Source organism: Hyaena hyaena, unplaced genomic scaffold, assembly GCF_003009895.1.
Source record: "Hyaena hyaena isolate Hyena2069 unplaced genomic scaffold, ASM300989v1 scaffold_616, whole genome shotgun sequence".
NCBI classification, from domain to species: domain Eukaryota; kingdom Metazoa; phylum Chordata; class Mammalia; order Carnivora; family Hyaenidae; genus Hyaena; species Hyaena hyaena.
The window spans coordinates 144,972-162,338 of record NW_024081247.1 but is presented as its reverse complement, the minus strand read 5'-3'; the positions used below and the strand labels follow the sequence as shown (position 1 = coordinate 162,338).

Here is a 17,367-nt window from a genome sequence, read left to right as displayed (position 1 = left end):
TGTTTGGATTCTCTCTCTGCCGCTCCTTAGTGGAGTATGACCTTCAACAAGTGACTTAACCTCTCAAGGCGTCAGTATTTCTCATAGAGATAAAGTGAATGAGGAATGCCTCTCCTGGAGTCAGTTTTATTAAATCAAAGGTATCAGTAAATAAAATATTGGTACACTTTATCAGGTATTATATTTTATCATGTACTATAATATCAGATATTATTTTATTTACCTAATTTCTGCTTGCCTAAATGGATGCAAGTGAATGGCAAAAACAAAACACAAGTGTTATATTTTCAGAGATATAATATAGGTAACTATGCGTGAATATAATTACATATTTCATTTCTTTATCTGTATTTATGGCACCTGAACAGTGGCTAACACATGATAAATGTTTGGTAAATGGTGGTTAGTATTATGTAAAATAACACAAAATACTCTGAGGGCTTGACTCTCCATTTTCATATCCACAAAGACCAATTTGTACACAACACTCCAGGATATTTTATTGCACTGATACAGGGAAGGGTGAAAGATTTTGTGTAACTGAGATTTTTTTATGTCCTTAAAATTATGGAGAAACAATTAACAGGTATATAAGTAAATTGTGACAGCTTGTAACAATTCCTAACATCTACTGAGTGGGTGATGATTAGTCATTCTGCAGAGTAAATATTGTGACTTAAAATCCTCTCCAAGTTCATTTACCTGCCTCCTACTTTCTTAATTAAAAATACTAAAGGTAAGTGCTTTATTTAATTTCCCAGACTAGAATAGAATATCTGGTGTTTGGAGCAGGAAAGGGAAAAACGATACAAATTGCTTCCAATTCAGAGACTAAATGAATGTGTCCCCTCAGGTGACCAAAGGTTTCTTCTTTTTTCTATTTTCTGACTTTTTTTCTTCCTTTTCCTTCTGGCACTTTGAGTTTGTTTAATAAAGTTTAGAATTCTCACAAAGGGTCTTATAAACACGTGTTATGAGATTTTAAATCTGATTTGAAAGTGCCTCTCTCCTACTCCCTCCGAGTAAAGTGACCTTTTTAAATGGAGGGAAGTGGGTTTAGATGACAGTCATGATAAATGCGGTCATGTTCACTCAATAAAATAAGGCCCAGTGCATTTGAGGATAAATCAGTGAAATGTACAGCCCCACCTGTCTGTCTCCATCATTCATTTCCACTGTCACTTTCACAGTGGCTGATGGATCACAGTTGCTGTAAAATTAGACAGCCTTTAATCTCATTTCATCCTGATTAGCTTCTCTTTACCCTTTCCCTCTAACTCACTGACTGACACGCTAAAAACTCACACTGGGCTGTATATGAACATGAGTACAAACTTCTCCTCCAATCCTGTTTGCGAGGGCGAGGCCGGTGTCCACCTCTCGAGAAAGCTGGAAAGGGTCAGGCGTGTATTCTCTGTTATTTAAAAGGTAATCAATATGTACAGTACCCGGTGCCCTTTTAAACAGATGTTTGCTCATGCTCACTGCTCTATTTATTTTGCTTTCCTTCAGGTTTAATCCGAAGTCAAATGAGGTCTTTTGCAAAACTCAAACATTGATTTAATATAGATTTTTTCTAACAAATTTGGAACGTTCCACATTCAGAATAATTTCAAAGAGTTATTTGTGTGTACTTATAGCCTCGTGATTCATGGTAATAATTTAGAAAAGACAATAATTCAGGAATGAGAATACTAAAATACTCAGCCAAGAAATATAGCATACAAGGTTTAAAAATAAGAGTAAAAAATGAGGATGCCTTCAATAGCCTTTACATTGGGACTTAAAAGACCTCTCTTATTTGAGGGTTCCAATAGTTAGTTTAGTGCAATAGTTTCATTTGTTTGCATAAAGCATAACAATAGGGTTAATCAAATGAGAAAGAGGCTTAAGAATAAATCATGTATTATTTCCTTCACTTAATTTCTGCTTGCCTGAGTGGGAGCAAATAAATGGCAAGAACACAGCACGTGTGTTGTTATATTTTCAGAGATTGTGCTTTATTATCAAGCTGGACTTCTGGTTAAAAAGATGATAATGCAGTTTTTCATTTTTATAAGGTTTGGGCATTGTACTGACCAAAAATTTAAATATTGAAAGAGTGGCAGTCATACACTCATTGGTTATAGTCAATGGCCTCTATTCTCCTCCTCACATCTCATGTGAATAGTTGCGTGCAGATGGTAATCCATGCTGTGAGTTTACACTGCCCAGCTGACATGATGATGAACTGGAGTGGCACCAGGATGTTCACAATATACACAATATACATCATACATGAGCAGCAGACTTTTGTATTTGCTGTTTGGGAACCAGCATCATAATCCAAACAATGATGTTTAATTTAAAAAAAAAGGTGTTCAAAGCATATTCCATCTTAGTTGGTCGGTGAACTCAACATATATTCTGCCCCAGTGGATCCTGAGAAACTGTATGGTATCTCTGCAGGGCTATGTGGTGAAAAGCATTTTCCAAAGAGATAACTGAGGATTGAGGGGCAAACGGGCATCCCCAAGATGATTCCTTGTCAATGACCTAATAAACGGACCACACAAATCCAGGGCACATCCAATTTCTACATTATCACAGAAATCAGGGTTTTCCATACCAACGCCTCTGGCATTACAGATATGTTTAAAAATGATGAGTACGCACAGTAAAAAGTAACTCATAAAATAGCCCAAACTCCTAAAATCTTTTAGTAAGAAGCTTCAGGGATCTGATTCGCTCTTTCTGAAGCTATGCTATAGACTTCAAAGCTGTCCTGTGCCTGTCCCTTGTTAATTTTATTTACATATCTCAGCCAGCGTAAGTGCATTCTGAGAAAAAGAAAAGATGATAAACACAGAATGAAATGAGAGAGATATATCATCCCAAATAAGTTGGGTCTAAGATAGGCTCTGTCTCTTTCAGCATTGGCAGAAGAGCACAGAGGAAGAGCTGGCCCTGACTCATATTGATTTCCCACTGCACTGGTTTCTTAAGTGCTCTGTTGATCCGTGTCAAGCAATAAGTTCTCTGCCTGAACATGCACATCACCTCCCCATTTGTCCTCACCTAGATTTAAGGTGCCCATATGATGAGCTGAACAAGGACATCATTTTTCCTACTGGTGTCACTGGGTCCAAACCACGGCATGTGAGATGATAACTAATTCTGTGCGAGTTTACCTTTGCCATATGATATTATAATAGCAGACACCAACACCGCACAGCACATGGGGTGACAGGGCTGTCCTATTCTCACTGTGTGTGTCTCCCAAAAGAAAATATAAATGAAAACAAACAAATACAGAGAAACTGGGCTTTGGTGGGTTTCTGAATAACACCCCCTGCTCACAGCAACCACATTGGGGCAGGGAGAAGGGCGAGACTGGGGGAATGGATATTTGTGATGTTCCTGACAGTTTTTATCTTTGTTACAGAAGAGCTCCTAAGCAGATAGATAGAAAATGTGTGATTGTGCTGCTAATGACATTGTACAGGAAATTAAGCGTATACATTTGGAGAAGGCATTAAATCAGCAGGACCTTAATTTAAAAACTTAAAACTGTATGGAAATTCAGCTTGCTCATTGCTGTGGAATAGAAAGCTACCAAGCACCCTGAGTCTGTTTATGGAAAGACTGCCAGCAAACCAAGTTTGGGCAGAGCATCTTAATGGCTCCAAGTGTGTGCAGGGTTATTTCTTCCAAGAAGTAACCCCCAGTCCTGACCATTTGGGAGTATCAGTCATTGGTTTGGAATGCTATCCCCATCATCAGGCAGGTGAGGAGAACTTAAGACTCGAAAGCCACATTGACAGGTTGTTCTTGACTAATTTGTGGAATAACATTATGTAAAATTAATCAAAAGGGGTTGGGTTTGAAACTGCTGTGAACACACGGCTGAACCACTGTAGATCGGCGGGTGCCCCGCTCTGCTGCTGCTGCTCCCTTCTTCCTTCTGAGTTACTCTCACATTTTACAGCCGTTGGTGGCAGCAAATAACTAGGGAGCCAAGGTCTCGAGTCCTAAGATGGAGAATTTCATGCATCTTTTCTTTTCTTCCCCCTCAATTCCAGTTATGCCGTACAACAGTGCCCACCACTGCGTTGTGGAGGTAGAAAACTTCTTGTTTGTGCTGGGTGGAGAGGACCAATGGAACCCCAATGGTAACTATTGAACTGCTCAATAGTAGATGCTCAACGAGCATGTGTGTCGTGGAAGGCACTGGTAGCAGCCGGTTTTGTGATTACTGTGGAAAATAGACTTCTGTGCGCAGGGACACATGAAACAGTCGGTAAATTGGGCTGACGATTGGAGGGAGGGTCAACCATTGAGCTGGCAGAGGACGCACGCAGTGGAGCATTCGCTCATGGACTGTCTGGGGATTTGGCTTCGCAGTGGCGCCCCAGCCCCTCTCCTTATCCATCCCCTGAGGAACATCACAGGCATAAGCACAGACTCCCCAGAGGCAGGTAGCAAGCTGCAGCTATTAAGAATTCTCCCCACCTTCTCCACCACTTTCCTCCTATTTTATCAGTGTAATAATGCAGTTTCAATAGATAAGTGTCATCTGCAGTCAGAACTGAAGTGAACTTCACAGCTGAAGTTCTTTTGCAGCATTTCCTACTTGAGACCCATTCTAGTTGGGGATCCTTTTGAAGATTATCCACCATCCTCCCTGTGGGTGTGGTTACTTCATAAATTCATTGCAAACAGAAACTGAACATGTTAACACCGCTCCCCAGCCAGCCCAGGGAGAACACCGTGCCTTGCCGAATACGCAAAATTATCAAGATATTTTTGGAACGCTTGCCCACAAAGGAGGGGTTGCAGTTGTAGCCTTCTGTGTAACAGAGAAAATTATGACTGAGAAACCATAAAACAGCTTGCAGGTACACATTTTTGCTTTAAAACCCCAGAACATCCAAGTGAAATTACACATACTGCATATATTTTATTGTGAATGCTCTCTTTCAGCATCTGCACCAAGGCAAATTATAGAAAATTGTTACATCTGTTCACTCTAGAAAATCTTAAAGGAAAACAACCCAGGCCAACCTCCAAGAACATTTCTTTGAAGAGAGCAGGACATTCTTTCTTTCCCAAAACCTGCAGCCTTGTTGGGTCCTATCCAAAGAAGACCACTCCTGCCTGGGCCATGTGAGAAACGGGTTTAGAACAGCAGCAAAAATGAGATTTAATATCTCTCCTCTAAATTATCTTTGCAATGACAGACTTGACATGTTCCCCACTCTGAAATCACCACTAGCGTATGTACAATCCACTGTAACTGCCCGCTTACTATTTAACCTGTTCTCCCTCCAAAGTGCTTTGAACTGAATAGAGAGTTTGGAAGTCAACAGTGCACAGCCATCTAAGCAAAGGTTTATCTAAGCAAAGAATCTACAGAACATTGTTTTTGAAGGCCAGATTAAAACGAACACATGACAAGAGAAGGCTGCGAAGTCCTCTTTCTGGTGACAATGCTCTCTTAGCCCATCCCTCTTCCCACATGGGGTAGGCCTCTTTTAAAATACCAGTCTTGGGTGACTGTGTGGCTCAGTCTATTAAGCATCTGACTTTGGCTCAGGTTGCAATCTAATGGTTCTTGAATTCAAGTCCCACATCAAGTGAGCATGAGCCCTGCTTCAGGCAAACACGAGCCCCACCTCTCTTTTTCTCTCTCTGCCCCTCACTCACTTGCTCCCTCTCTTTCTCTCTCTGTCTCTCAAAAAAATAAAATAATAAAATAAAATAAAATTTTAAAAAAAGTACCAGTCTTGGTGCAAACATTTAGTTTTCACAAAACACTATGAACCTCCCATTCTGCTAAGACAGAGTTTTTCAGCAAACAGAAAACGTTCTTCCCAGATTCTGCCCCCTTCTCCTCAAAATAACCTACAACTGCTTACTGATCAACTCCTATCAAACACAACTAAGAGACTGGGTGGGGCGATAAGGAAGAGCAGCATGGCCACATTCCTTCCTCTAGGCTGGAGAGTCAAGGTGTTATCTCTGAACTAATTCAGAGTCCCACAAAACTGTGCCACTGGACCTCACTCACTTGCCTCCCCCCAGGCCTGAGAGGAACAGGAATTCATTTTGCAGCCCTCAATGAGTATGCTGTGACAAAATACTGTAGAAGGTGCAGTATTGCAGTTACTGCAGGGACACCTGTCACTCACCACTCGGCGTGCCCCATGAGGAGACCCATGTGACAAATTCTTGCCAGAGCGTAATACTGGGTCATTGTGTACTTTTGAAAATCACCACTTACGCTCCTCTTTTGCTTTAGCCACTAGGAGGCTCAGAATTGAATTTTAGTAAAACTTTAATTACTATATTTTAATTTTACATTTATTCTCAATGTAGGCCTAGCAGCTAACTCTTTGTCTGTAAGACCCCTTTTTAGAGCTGTGGGAGTCCTACCTGCAAAGCTGAGTCATTCTATCCCTGCCATGTTTGGAATGTGAAGCCATTTGTATAGATCTGGGAAAATGCTGATGAACCATTTGGCTCTCCGAAGTAGAGGAGAATAGGTCACAGCAGGAGTCAAGCAGGCCAGTCTTCTGTACCCCTAGGTCAATCATTCAGTCATTGGCTGAGGCCTTCCCCCGGGTCAGGGAGGATGGCAGGCAGGGACATGGCCTGTACATATGAGAGCAAATCTCCAGAGAGGGAACAAATGTGACAATGAGCAACCTGGATGACAGGGGCACCAGTCTGGTAGAGGGATCTGGGCTAGGTACCAAAACACACATCTACTACAATCTTTTGCACATTTTCCAGGTAGCTTCCTATTCCAACCATCTGGTCAACCATAGCTGACCTTTTTTTTTTTTTTTTTTTTTTTACTATTAACAGTAGTTGAGTACTAATTATTTCCCAGGAATTTGATAAGCACTCACCTGCATCATTTTACTGAATCTTCACAACCGTCCTGAGAGGTCTGTTCCATGATTGTTTTAGTTTTACCATGAGGAGTCTAAGCTTGAATAGAGGAAATAACTGGCCAGCACATACAGTTTGCATGAAGATGGGCTGATTCCAACGTATGTCTGTCTGACTCCAGAGCCATAGTCTTTAACCATTGTATGACAATTCCCCCTCACACAAGCATATGGATTTTGTTTGATATTAAATAACAATCGTGTTTTTGCCTTTGATCTTTTGGAATAAAGTTAGTATTGTGTCACAGTAGAAAGGGCCCTTATTCTCAAAGAATCTTCATCACTTCTGATTTAGAAAACCATGAAGGGACTCAATCATCTAAAAAATATGGGATTTTCATACTAGACTACATTATGCAATTAAAAAGTAAGCAATTAATACCAAAATTTATACAGAATAACAATCCGATGATAATATATAACATGCTTTAATTTCATTGATACCAAGGAGGAAAAATTAAAAATCCATGAATCCAAATGTTGCGGATATGTCAGTTCCAAAGATGAAACATTAAATTAAACTTTAGTTCTTATGAAAATGGTGCCTGAGATGCGTGTCTTTGAATGAAATTCAAAATTGTAATATTTAATGCATGCACATAAAACACGTATGGACTCATAAAATACAAATATAATTTTATTTAACTATTGTCTTGATTATAAAACCAAAATTTGAAATCATAAAACGTATTAGTTACCAGAAATTTAAGCAGGATACATACAGTTTTTTAAGTTTATTTATTTTGAGAGGGGTGGGGTAGGGGCAGAGAGGTGGAGAGAGAGAGGGAATCCCAAGCAGGCTCTGCACTATCAGTGCAGAACTCAAATTCGCAAACCGTGAGATCATGACCTGAGCCGAAATCAACAGTCCAAAGCTTAATGGACTGAGCCACCCAAGTACCCCCATTTTTAAATCAGCTAGAAATATTAACTCCAATTAACTCCCTTCATGTTATTAGTGATAGGAACGCCTTATAATACTCTAATACGTATGGATCTCTCCTGTCACTGGCCCAGCTTACAGAAGACCAATTTACATTTGTCACTTACTCATGATTGACTCCCCAAAACACTGCCTGTAGGGGACTTCCTTTCCTTCCCCCTTCTTCCCTTTCACCACTGTCTGAAAACTGCCACCCATGCTCCATTTTACATATCACCTAAGGGATAGTCAAAAAAAAGCTATCTGGTGGGCATCATCACAAAAAGAGAAGAATTAGGGGAAGAATTAGGAAAAAGTAGAAAAGATGAGAAGAAACTAAAGGAGTGAAGTAACCCCAAATTCCCTTGCATATGGCCACCACACCCAAGCTGCTGGTAGAGTCCCAATAGAAGCCACAAGGAAGGAACTAGTAACTCCTTTTTAAGTCACCTTCCTCACTATACCACACTCATTTCTTCTGAGGTTCATTATCCCCTCTCCACGTCCTTTGCCAACTCCAGAATGCCTTCCTTCTTTTTCCCTCCCCAGTCCTCCCATCCTTATGTCTCTTTCACACCATTGACCTTGCCGCTAGCAATTCTTTGTCATACATACACATCACATCAGTCCTTGCTTAGCCTCTTCTCTGAGTGAAGGCCACTACCAGTACAACCAAAGCAACTATTGCCAATTTCTGCCACCACTGCTCAACATGTGAAGGCACTCTGCCCCATTGCTAAAAGGAGGCAGATGTCTTCCTCTAAATGGAAATTTAAACCAAACTTCATAAAGAAACATTCTTATATATGTAGTGGGTATGCTCTACATTCCTATTAACAGCATTCATCTTCAGATACTTTGAGGAATTAACCTTGAAACCTACTAAGAATTTTTTTTTTCTAGAATGAAGTGATTACAAATTCTACAAAAACTTCTTATAAACCAACTCTAGACATAATCTTTCCTTCAGCTGGAGCCTCTCTCTGTGGAATCCAAATCTTTTGGGTCATTCTCACTCCTGGAACTCTTAACTCTTTCTGTACCCCTCCAAATAAAACTTAATTTACCAATCAATCACACCATCCAGACCCTCTCATAAGATCCTTAGAACTTATGATATCACATCCACAAAATCCTCAGAATCCTTAAACTCTTAATCTTAATCCTTAACGGTCACTTCCGTTCTCTTCTAATAAAAACCTGGCTGTCTTCTAAGAATACTCTTTACCTAGCCACCTGTCTAACAGAGACTGTGTGCCTCCACCACCAACCCCAGAACTTCTTATTATTGGAGGCAGATAGCTTTTCTACTACCTCTTTATCGTCACTCCCATAACCTTAAAGCCCACCATTGTAAAGAATATCTATAGGTCTTATCACCTGCTGCCCTCTTATGTGGCAGCTAGCCACAGTTATCCTGGAAATGATGCCTCCTTCACTCTACTCTACCACTTTTTCACTGTACCTCATGCTCTGATGTCCTTACCTCCCCTCTTACTGGGCTTATATTCTAGTGCCCATTCCCATAATCACATTAGCACTTATACCTCCATCTCTCCTTTCATTATACTTGCCTGATAAAGCCCTGGCCCTGGTTAAGCCCAACTCCCTTCCACCTCCTCTTCCCTCTCCTTGGACAACCTAATGTGGATGTAGAAAACCACAGAGCCACACTGGTTACTAATGAACCATGCCCACTACTAGCCAACTCCACTAAACTTCCCTGGTCAATATACTCTTCTACCACCCAAGGTAACTTTCTCATACTTTCTCTCTCCTCAAATGCCTCTTTCTCCAAAACCTCTCTCCTCACTCTCAACTGATGGCCTTGCCTTTTAGTTCAAAAAGAATAGAAGCAATCCAAAGATAAAATCTTTATCTCGCTACTACCAAATCTGTTCACTTACTGCCATTACTACCCATGTATTTTATCTTCCCTCCTATTACTGTTTCTGCTCTAATCTAAGGCTTATATCTCATTACCTCTTGCCTACTCAAGGACTTTCCAGTATTTCTGGACTTAAAAATACAATCAAACTACCTCCATCAGCCTCCCTGCTGCCAAATGCTTTGCCATTTGGTCACTCTTATTTTTGAAGCATTATTGACATGGCTTCCAAAAATCATACTTTTCCTACTATCTCTGACAATTCCTTTCCTTGCTGGTTTTTCTTGTATTCCAGGGCTCATTCCCAGGACTCATTATTTCCTATGCCTATACCCTCTGCCTAAATGGGTTCAATTTGTGAAATTTATTATGATTTTAAATAATACCTTTAGACTAATGACTTCAAAGTTTGCATCTGCAGCCTCATTGAACCAGTGGCCTACCATATACTTCTACTTTAAGACCCTATGAATCTCTCAAGGTTAAGTCCAAAACAGAACTAATTGTTTCTCTTCCTAATCCTAAAACTGCTCTTGCCTGGTCTTCCATACTTCAGCAAATTTCATGACCTTCCATCTAGTTACTCAAGCTAAACATCTGGCAGCCATCTTTAACTGCTTACTTTTTCTCATACTAATATTCAATCTATCTGAAAATTTTATTGGCTGTGCCCATACATGAGATCCCAACATATTTCAATGCCTCCACCTTCATTCAAGCCTCCATCAGCTCTTGCCTTGACCATTATAATGGCCTCCTGACAGCCCCCTTGCTTTCAGAGTGGCCCTTTTATAGTTATTCTTCACACAACAGCCAGAGTAATCTTTGTGAGAGATAAATTAGGCCATATTCTTCATTTTCTCAAAACCTTCCAGTGACTTCTTACTGTTCTTATAACAGAAGACACAATCCTGCTCCAGTCTACAAAGCACACTGTGTTCTGGATCTTGATATGCCTCTGACTTCTGTCTAAGTCACCCCAGCATTCTTGCTGGATTTGAACTCATGGCCAACTCCTGGGACTTTCTATTCACCAAGCCCACTGTGTGAGGGGCTCATTCTGCATAAAACATCTGAAGGCAGGTAACCATCCTATTTAAACCAGCCTGCCCCTTATCAATCCTTGCTTTATAACATTCATCTCTACTTGAAAATATATAGTTCTTTATTCATTTACAAGAACAGAAACTTTAACTTTTTTGTTCACCAACATATTCTCAAAACCTAGAGCACATAAGACATATAATAAATGCTAAAAATATATTTATGCAATTAACAATTATGTTGGGTATACACAAGCATGTACACACAAGCATGTACACACATACACACTTACCTATTTATTCCTGTGGTGAAGTTTGGTACCTGTATTTCAATGTTTAGTTAAACATATATGAACAAAAACATCTTCAAAGTTAAAACTTCAAGTGTTTTAGATGATTGTCATCGCAGGTGCTACACAGAACATGGAAATTGCTTCCATTTCTTGCTTTGGTGTCAATCTATAGGTAAAATAAGATTCATTTTAATACCTTGGAGACATTGCTGTGCTCCTAGCCTCAACAGAGGGGATAGACCAGTTCACCAGCTTTGAGGACTCATGCTTCCCACTTCAGTACATGTACTCACAACCATGTTTCCCGCAAGCACACACACACAGAACACACGTGATGTGCATGGACTAAACCTGATTTTCTAATGCAAACTCTCACTGAAGTGATTGGTGTTATTTCCATGGGGAGAGGGCTGACTCAACCACTGCTAGGTTCTTGGATCATTAAAAAAATTGGGGGGGGGGCTCTAACCACAGATATCACACAAGTTAGTCACTGGAACTGATTATTTATAGACAATAACTTCATGTTTTCAAAACACAAAAATACCAAAACTCAGAAAATTTCCCCCTAACGTTGTGGTAAAACTGGTTTGGTAAACGTACTTGCTTTTATCATTATGGTTGATTTAGTTTTGTTCAGACCCATTCCAAAAAAATGAAAGAAAGAAAAGATGGAGTAGTAGAGAAGAAAAAAAGAAAAATATTTGAGGTGGCACATTTATTCTTCTGCTGACTTACTGCTTCTCAGACTGGGTTAAATAGTCCCCCTACTTAATTCATGGGTGTGTTAAACCTGAAAACAGATGCATCTTATAAACACTATTAAATGTGCAAAACAACAAAGGGAACTAAGTTTCAAATGTCTCACATATATTTTTATAGGAAAACACAGTACAAATTTTGTCAGTCGATATGATCCTCGATTTAATAGCTGGATACAACTTCCACCCATGCAAGAAAGGTAAGTGTTTATGTCTTATGTCTGAAACATTTGTGGCTGCTTTACAAGCATGAATGCTGAATGGTTTTCTATCATAAATTATGCTAAACAGAGCTAAGGAAAGACATACGAGTCAAAATACAAAATTTGGCCTGGCCAATCAGGAATAACTACTTTGTTAGCTTAATGGGGAAGACTAATCAAATAAGTCAATTATTGGTCCTAATATAGGAAGAGAAAAAATGTGTAACTTGTCTTCCATTACTACATTACTTTGGTTTGTTGGCAAGTGGAGCTAAAATCTCACTATCTATCTCACTTTTCTTGGTGATAATATATTTAAATCCTATAAATGAAATCTAAAACACCATTCTTACAATGGTATGCATTTTGATGCAGAAATTTCAGTCTTAAGTTTTCAAGTCTCACTAACTCAAATCCTTTACATTTGCCCTCTCAACTATCCTCTCATTATACATTCAAGAACAGGTCATTTGTTAGCTTAAGAAACAGAGTTTGAAAAGTATCATCTCATTTTTTTACATATTTGGTGCTTATGTCACCCCAGTCTCCTAGGAGCCAAGGGACAAGTGGCTACCATTGTTTATACATATTTTGCCTCTCGTGGTTGTTACCTACATAAGGCCACACCTTCATATGCATATGCAAATTCCCATGCTAAATTTTGAGCCCTTGATACTTTTCAAATAATACCTCAGCATCCTCGTGAGCAAAGTATCAGTTATAATAACAATAAGCTGCAACCTAGTTCTTCTCAACTGAATTATTTAAGAAATGACTTTCTTTCCTGTTTCCCTCATGACTCTCCACCTTCACATCTTTTATAAGCATTCAATTAGATCGAATTAGATCACTAAGATCAAATTAGATCCTTCATCATAATTCCAAGTTAAAAGGAAGTGTTCAGATAATATCATTTATTCAAAAATGTGCATTTCTGCACAGTATGAATCTATGCTATGAAAAAACTCCCTGTCTAGCTCTCTCTTCCCTATAAACATATTAAAACCCTCTTTCAGGAGACTAAAAGCTACCCACTGGAAAGGATGAGGCATAATGTAAGAACCACAGACACTCCTGAGAATGTGTAGTTCAAAGGTACCTGAAGAAATTATTCTAAGTCAGTTAATACCCAGACAAACTTCTCACTCCTCCTCTTCTGCACACGTGCCTGCATGAAAGCCCCTGATGTCCTTCCCTGGTGCACCTTGTTTCTCTCCGTTTGGGGTTATTTCCCGCCCTCTCTTATTGTGGCTGCATCACTTTACCCTTTAAACAAAACCATTCCGAAAAGTTTTCCTTAAAAAATATATTTTAAAAATGAATATCAATAATCTGTTTGAAATGTCAGCATCTCATCACCACGCTCCCCTTTGCTGGGGGGCTGCACACCATGATAATTAACCTTCACGCCTTCCGTTTGGGAGGCATAACTCACGTCGCGGTCAATTATCTCACTCTAGAGCCCCTAAGGATGAGAAGTATTGCCGCAAAACCTAATTAGTAATTTTTTAAATGTGTATTGTTTACTTGATATTCTATAATGACTTCCTCTGAGGCGGTATGGCCTATCATGGCAGGGTCCTACTTAGACAATTTTTAGCAGCTCATTGACCTGATAAAAAGACCTGCCATGGTCCGTCGGCGCCCGGCAGCCACCGTTGACAGGATGGACTGTTTAACGTTTCTTTCTAAGTCATTATGGTATATCATGTCAGGTCCCTAGTAAAAGAAGTTTTTTTTTAGATTTAGAACAATCAACTCGATAGACCAAATAAAGAGCTCCTTACAGAGCTGAGTGGGAAAAGGCAGATCTCACAAATGCCCAGTCAATCTTCTAGCTCCGTATCTCCTATGGGTTGGTTGACCCTGGCAGCAATCCGTAACCTAAAATGAAATTTTTCTGTTGTTGCCAAGTCTCCATTCTAAGTAGCAAATACGATCAGTTATTGACATGGCTTAATTGGTGAGCACACAAAGAAGAAATAAAGAAAAAAACAGATATGAGATCCCCTTCAGATCTGAAGTTTCTTGAAACATTTACTTGAATTAATTGTACATTGTATAGATCATGAATCAGGCTCACCAGAAGTCCCCCCACCCCCCACCTTCCATTGTTGCTACCAAACTGCTGAGAAGTTACCAAACTGAGAATAATAGAAACCTGTTGAAAACCACGTCTGGGGTAACCCACTCTTAGAGCTGGCTGGACAGGTTCTTTGGATATCTTACCTAGTCAGAGCTTCCAAAGGAGTGCTATAATGAAAGTGCGTGCTACCCTCTAGTTCCTCAGGGAATTGGCACACTGCCTCTAGGCTTACCCAACCAATTCATGAAATGCATCCCTGCTATCTGTGAAATGATTACAGGAAAATAGACACTTAAATGTAATGTTACTGAGTTATTGTGATTTCAGATGTGGGATTCGATTCTTCAGGAGAAAGAAGATGGTAAAAATTGAAACTAAGATCAATAGAAATGCTTTGGTAACTTTACAGTTTTCTTCAATAAAAATAGACATTGTAGTTATGATTCATATGGAAATCTTACCCCCTAGCTAGTCTAGAAAAAAAAAAATGAAAAAGTAAATGGAGTTTAGAAAGCACCACCAACAAAGCTTACGTTTCACAGAGTAAGAGAAGAGCTAGAAGCAAATATATAAAAAGCGTTTCCATATTTAAATAGTTACTAGAAGCCTTAAGAAACAATGTGAGACAATATTCTGTTTGAAAAAAAATCTGTTGTCATTTTTAACCGGATGGCGAGAGTCAAGATTTCAAGCTAAGATTACAGTAATTCAATCTCATGCTCTAGGATATAAACTGACCACCCAAAGGGTCAGAAAGAACTAGGAAAGACCTGTACAATATGTAGGGTTCACAAAGTCTTTGTGGAAGTTGCTGGTGGTCTTTTTTAACTTATCACAATACACTGACTATTATTGCCTCCTGAGTTGGGGGAGGAGGGAGTGGAGGCAGTAGGAGAGATGAACAAACTGAAGTACAAATAGTGTAATCCCATTTAAAATTTTTCAGTAATCTTGGACTTACTTTAAAAAAAAAATAGCCTAATTATGTGTCCTCTTCTTATGAGGAGGAGGGGCAGGGAACACTCCCAAGAGAGACCTGGTATGGTAACATTTTCGCCTGGAGCAATTGTTCATAGTTGCTGACAGACCATTAACTATCCAGTGTTCCTATAATGCATTTCATGAATTCTCACTTTGGACATGCAAGGGAATAAGTCATAGGCTCAGAATCTTCACTATTGGAATTTCTACATAAAAATGCAGTTTTCGTCAGGAAGCGGAACTTACTGATTTTTTTTTCCCATTTAGATCCTAACAGTGACACTGTGTGGATAAAGCTAGGAGTACACATGAAGTATCAGATTAAGAAAATCTTAGCTAGAAAGAGAGCAAGTTCTGACAGGCTCACTCAGTGTCAGTGAGGAAGGAAGGAACCAGGATAGAAAAAAGTGAGAAAATTGAAATTTAGACTAGATGAAAGGAGTTCACACTACTACAAGGAGACTTTGCTCTTATTCTCCATTATCTAAACTTAATTGGTGGAGGGTTTTCATACTTGTCATGTCTAACAGGCATTTGCTCTTATAGGCCAGTATCTGGCATATGGAAGAACAGAACACCTTATGGCCCACATAGTCCAAATTATTTAAAGATGGCCCATTAGTAGGATTGGTATATTAGTTATTTCAGAGGCTCTAAGACTTGTTATAGAATCATCATATGGAAGACGGATTGTGTCGATAGTGCAAAGAAATATCTATGTCACTTTAGTCTATTTTTATAGACATGTCATTCTTTTCAATGAAACATTTTAACTGAGAAGGTAAAAGCACTATTAAGACAACCCTGACCTATCTTATTCAATGAGAAAGCAATTGAAATCTGGTTAGAGAAATAGAAGGAAGCAATGGACATCTGTGGGCACTTAATTTTGCAACTATTTTTAACCTAATTTTATATTTCAATGGGTTTTTACTTCTCTGTAACAGGGGATCTCAGAATTTTTAGATCTGGGATTGATCTGATTGAAAGCTTCTTCTTAATATCTTTCTCCAAAAAATGCCTATGTGCAAAACCTACATATACAACTTTTTATTACTATTTTATTACAATTTCAGAGCTTCATATCCCTCAGAAGATCTGGGTTAAAAAGACTCACTCTATGAAATCTGCCACACCTGCTCTTTATTTTCTTTCCTCCTTTTCTCCCTCCTCTTTTTCCATCATTGCTGTTCTTTATTGTCATTTTGAATTTCCCACAGCACATATTTCTTTCAAAGGCATCAGGAATATACAGGAAAAAGAAAAAAAAATGAACACAGCCAAAATTTTGCTCTAAAATTGTCCGTGATGCTAACAATTTCAGAGCTAATAAAAACAAAAACAAAAAAATCCTTGAACCATATGATCCACCAATCTCACTTCTGGTTTTATGTCAAAAAAAATGAAAATAAAATCAATATCTTGGAAAGGTATCTGCACTCCCATGTTCATTTCACCATTATTCACAAGAGCCAAGATATAGAAACAACCTAAGTGTCTGTCATCAGATGAATAAAGAGAGCATATATGTACAATGGAGTATTATTTAGCCATAACAAAACGAAATCCTGCCATTTGTGACGACATGGATGAAATGGTAGTTTTGTGAAGTGAAATAAGCCAAACAGAGAAAGAGAAAAAGAGAAAGAGAAACACTATATGGGCTCACTTATACATGGAATCTGAAAAAAAAAAAAAAAGAAGAAGAAAGAAAGAAATCAAACTTAAAGAAACAGAATGAATAGCAGTTGCTAGGGACCAGGAAATGAGAGAAATGAGTAGAGGTTGGTCAAAAGGTATAAACTTTCAATAATAAGATGAATAAGTTCTGCATATCTAATGTATAACATGGTGACTCTAGTTAATATTGTGGTGTATACTTGAAATTTGCTAAGAGAATAGAAAACCAAAAACACACACACACAAAAACAAAAAAGTAGCTAGGTGAGGTGATGAATGCATTAGTTAACTTGATTGTGGGAATCCTTCCACAATGTATGTATATGTCAAATCATTGCATTGTGACTTTAAATATATTACAACTTTGTCAATTATACCTCAATAAAACTAGAAAAAAATAAAATAAAACTGAATACATCACCATCTATAACATACTATACCTATAGGTAATAAATCACCTACACAAGCATCAAAGAATTTCACTGTCATTTAAAGTATCACTAGGCAAAGTTTATATGCAAACATCTTAATGGCTGATTTTTAATAACATTTTTATCTGGGTCATGTTAACTGAT

At 38.7% G+C, this 17,367-nt stretch overlaps 1 protein-coding gene across 1 annotated transcript in view; it reads left to right on the top strand.

The window, feature by feature from the left end:
- The window catches only part of KLHL14 (kelch like family member 14), a 99,478-nt gene that overhangs the window by 71,863 nt on the left and 10,248 nt on the right, over positions 1–17,367 (top strand). Inside the window, exons 3-4 of the mRNA XM_039257385.1 lie at positions 4,062–4,151; positions 11,964–12,042. Coding sequence (XP_039113316.1) covers positions 4,062–4,151; positions 11,964–12,042 — 169 coding nt within the window. The remainder of the gene's footprint in view (positions 1–4,061; positions 4,152–11,963; positions 12,043–17,367) is intronic.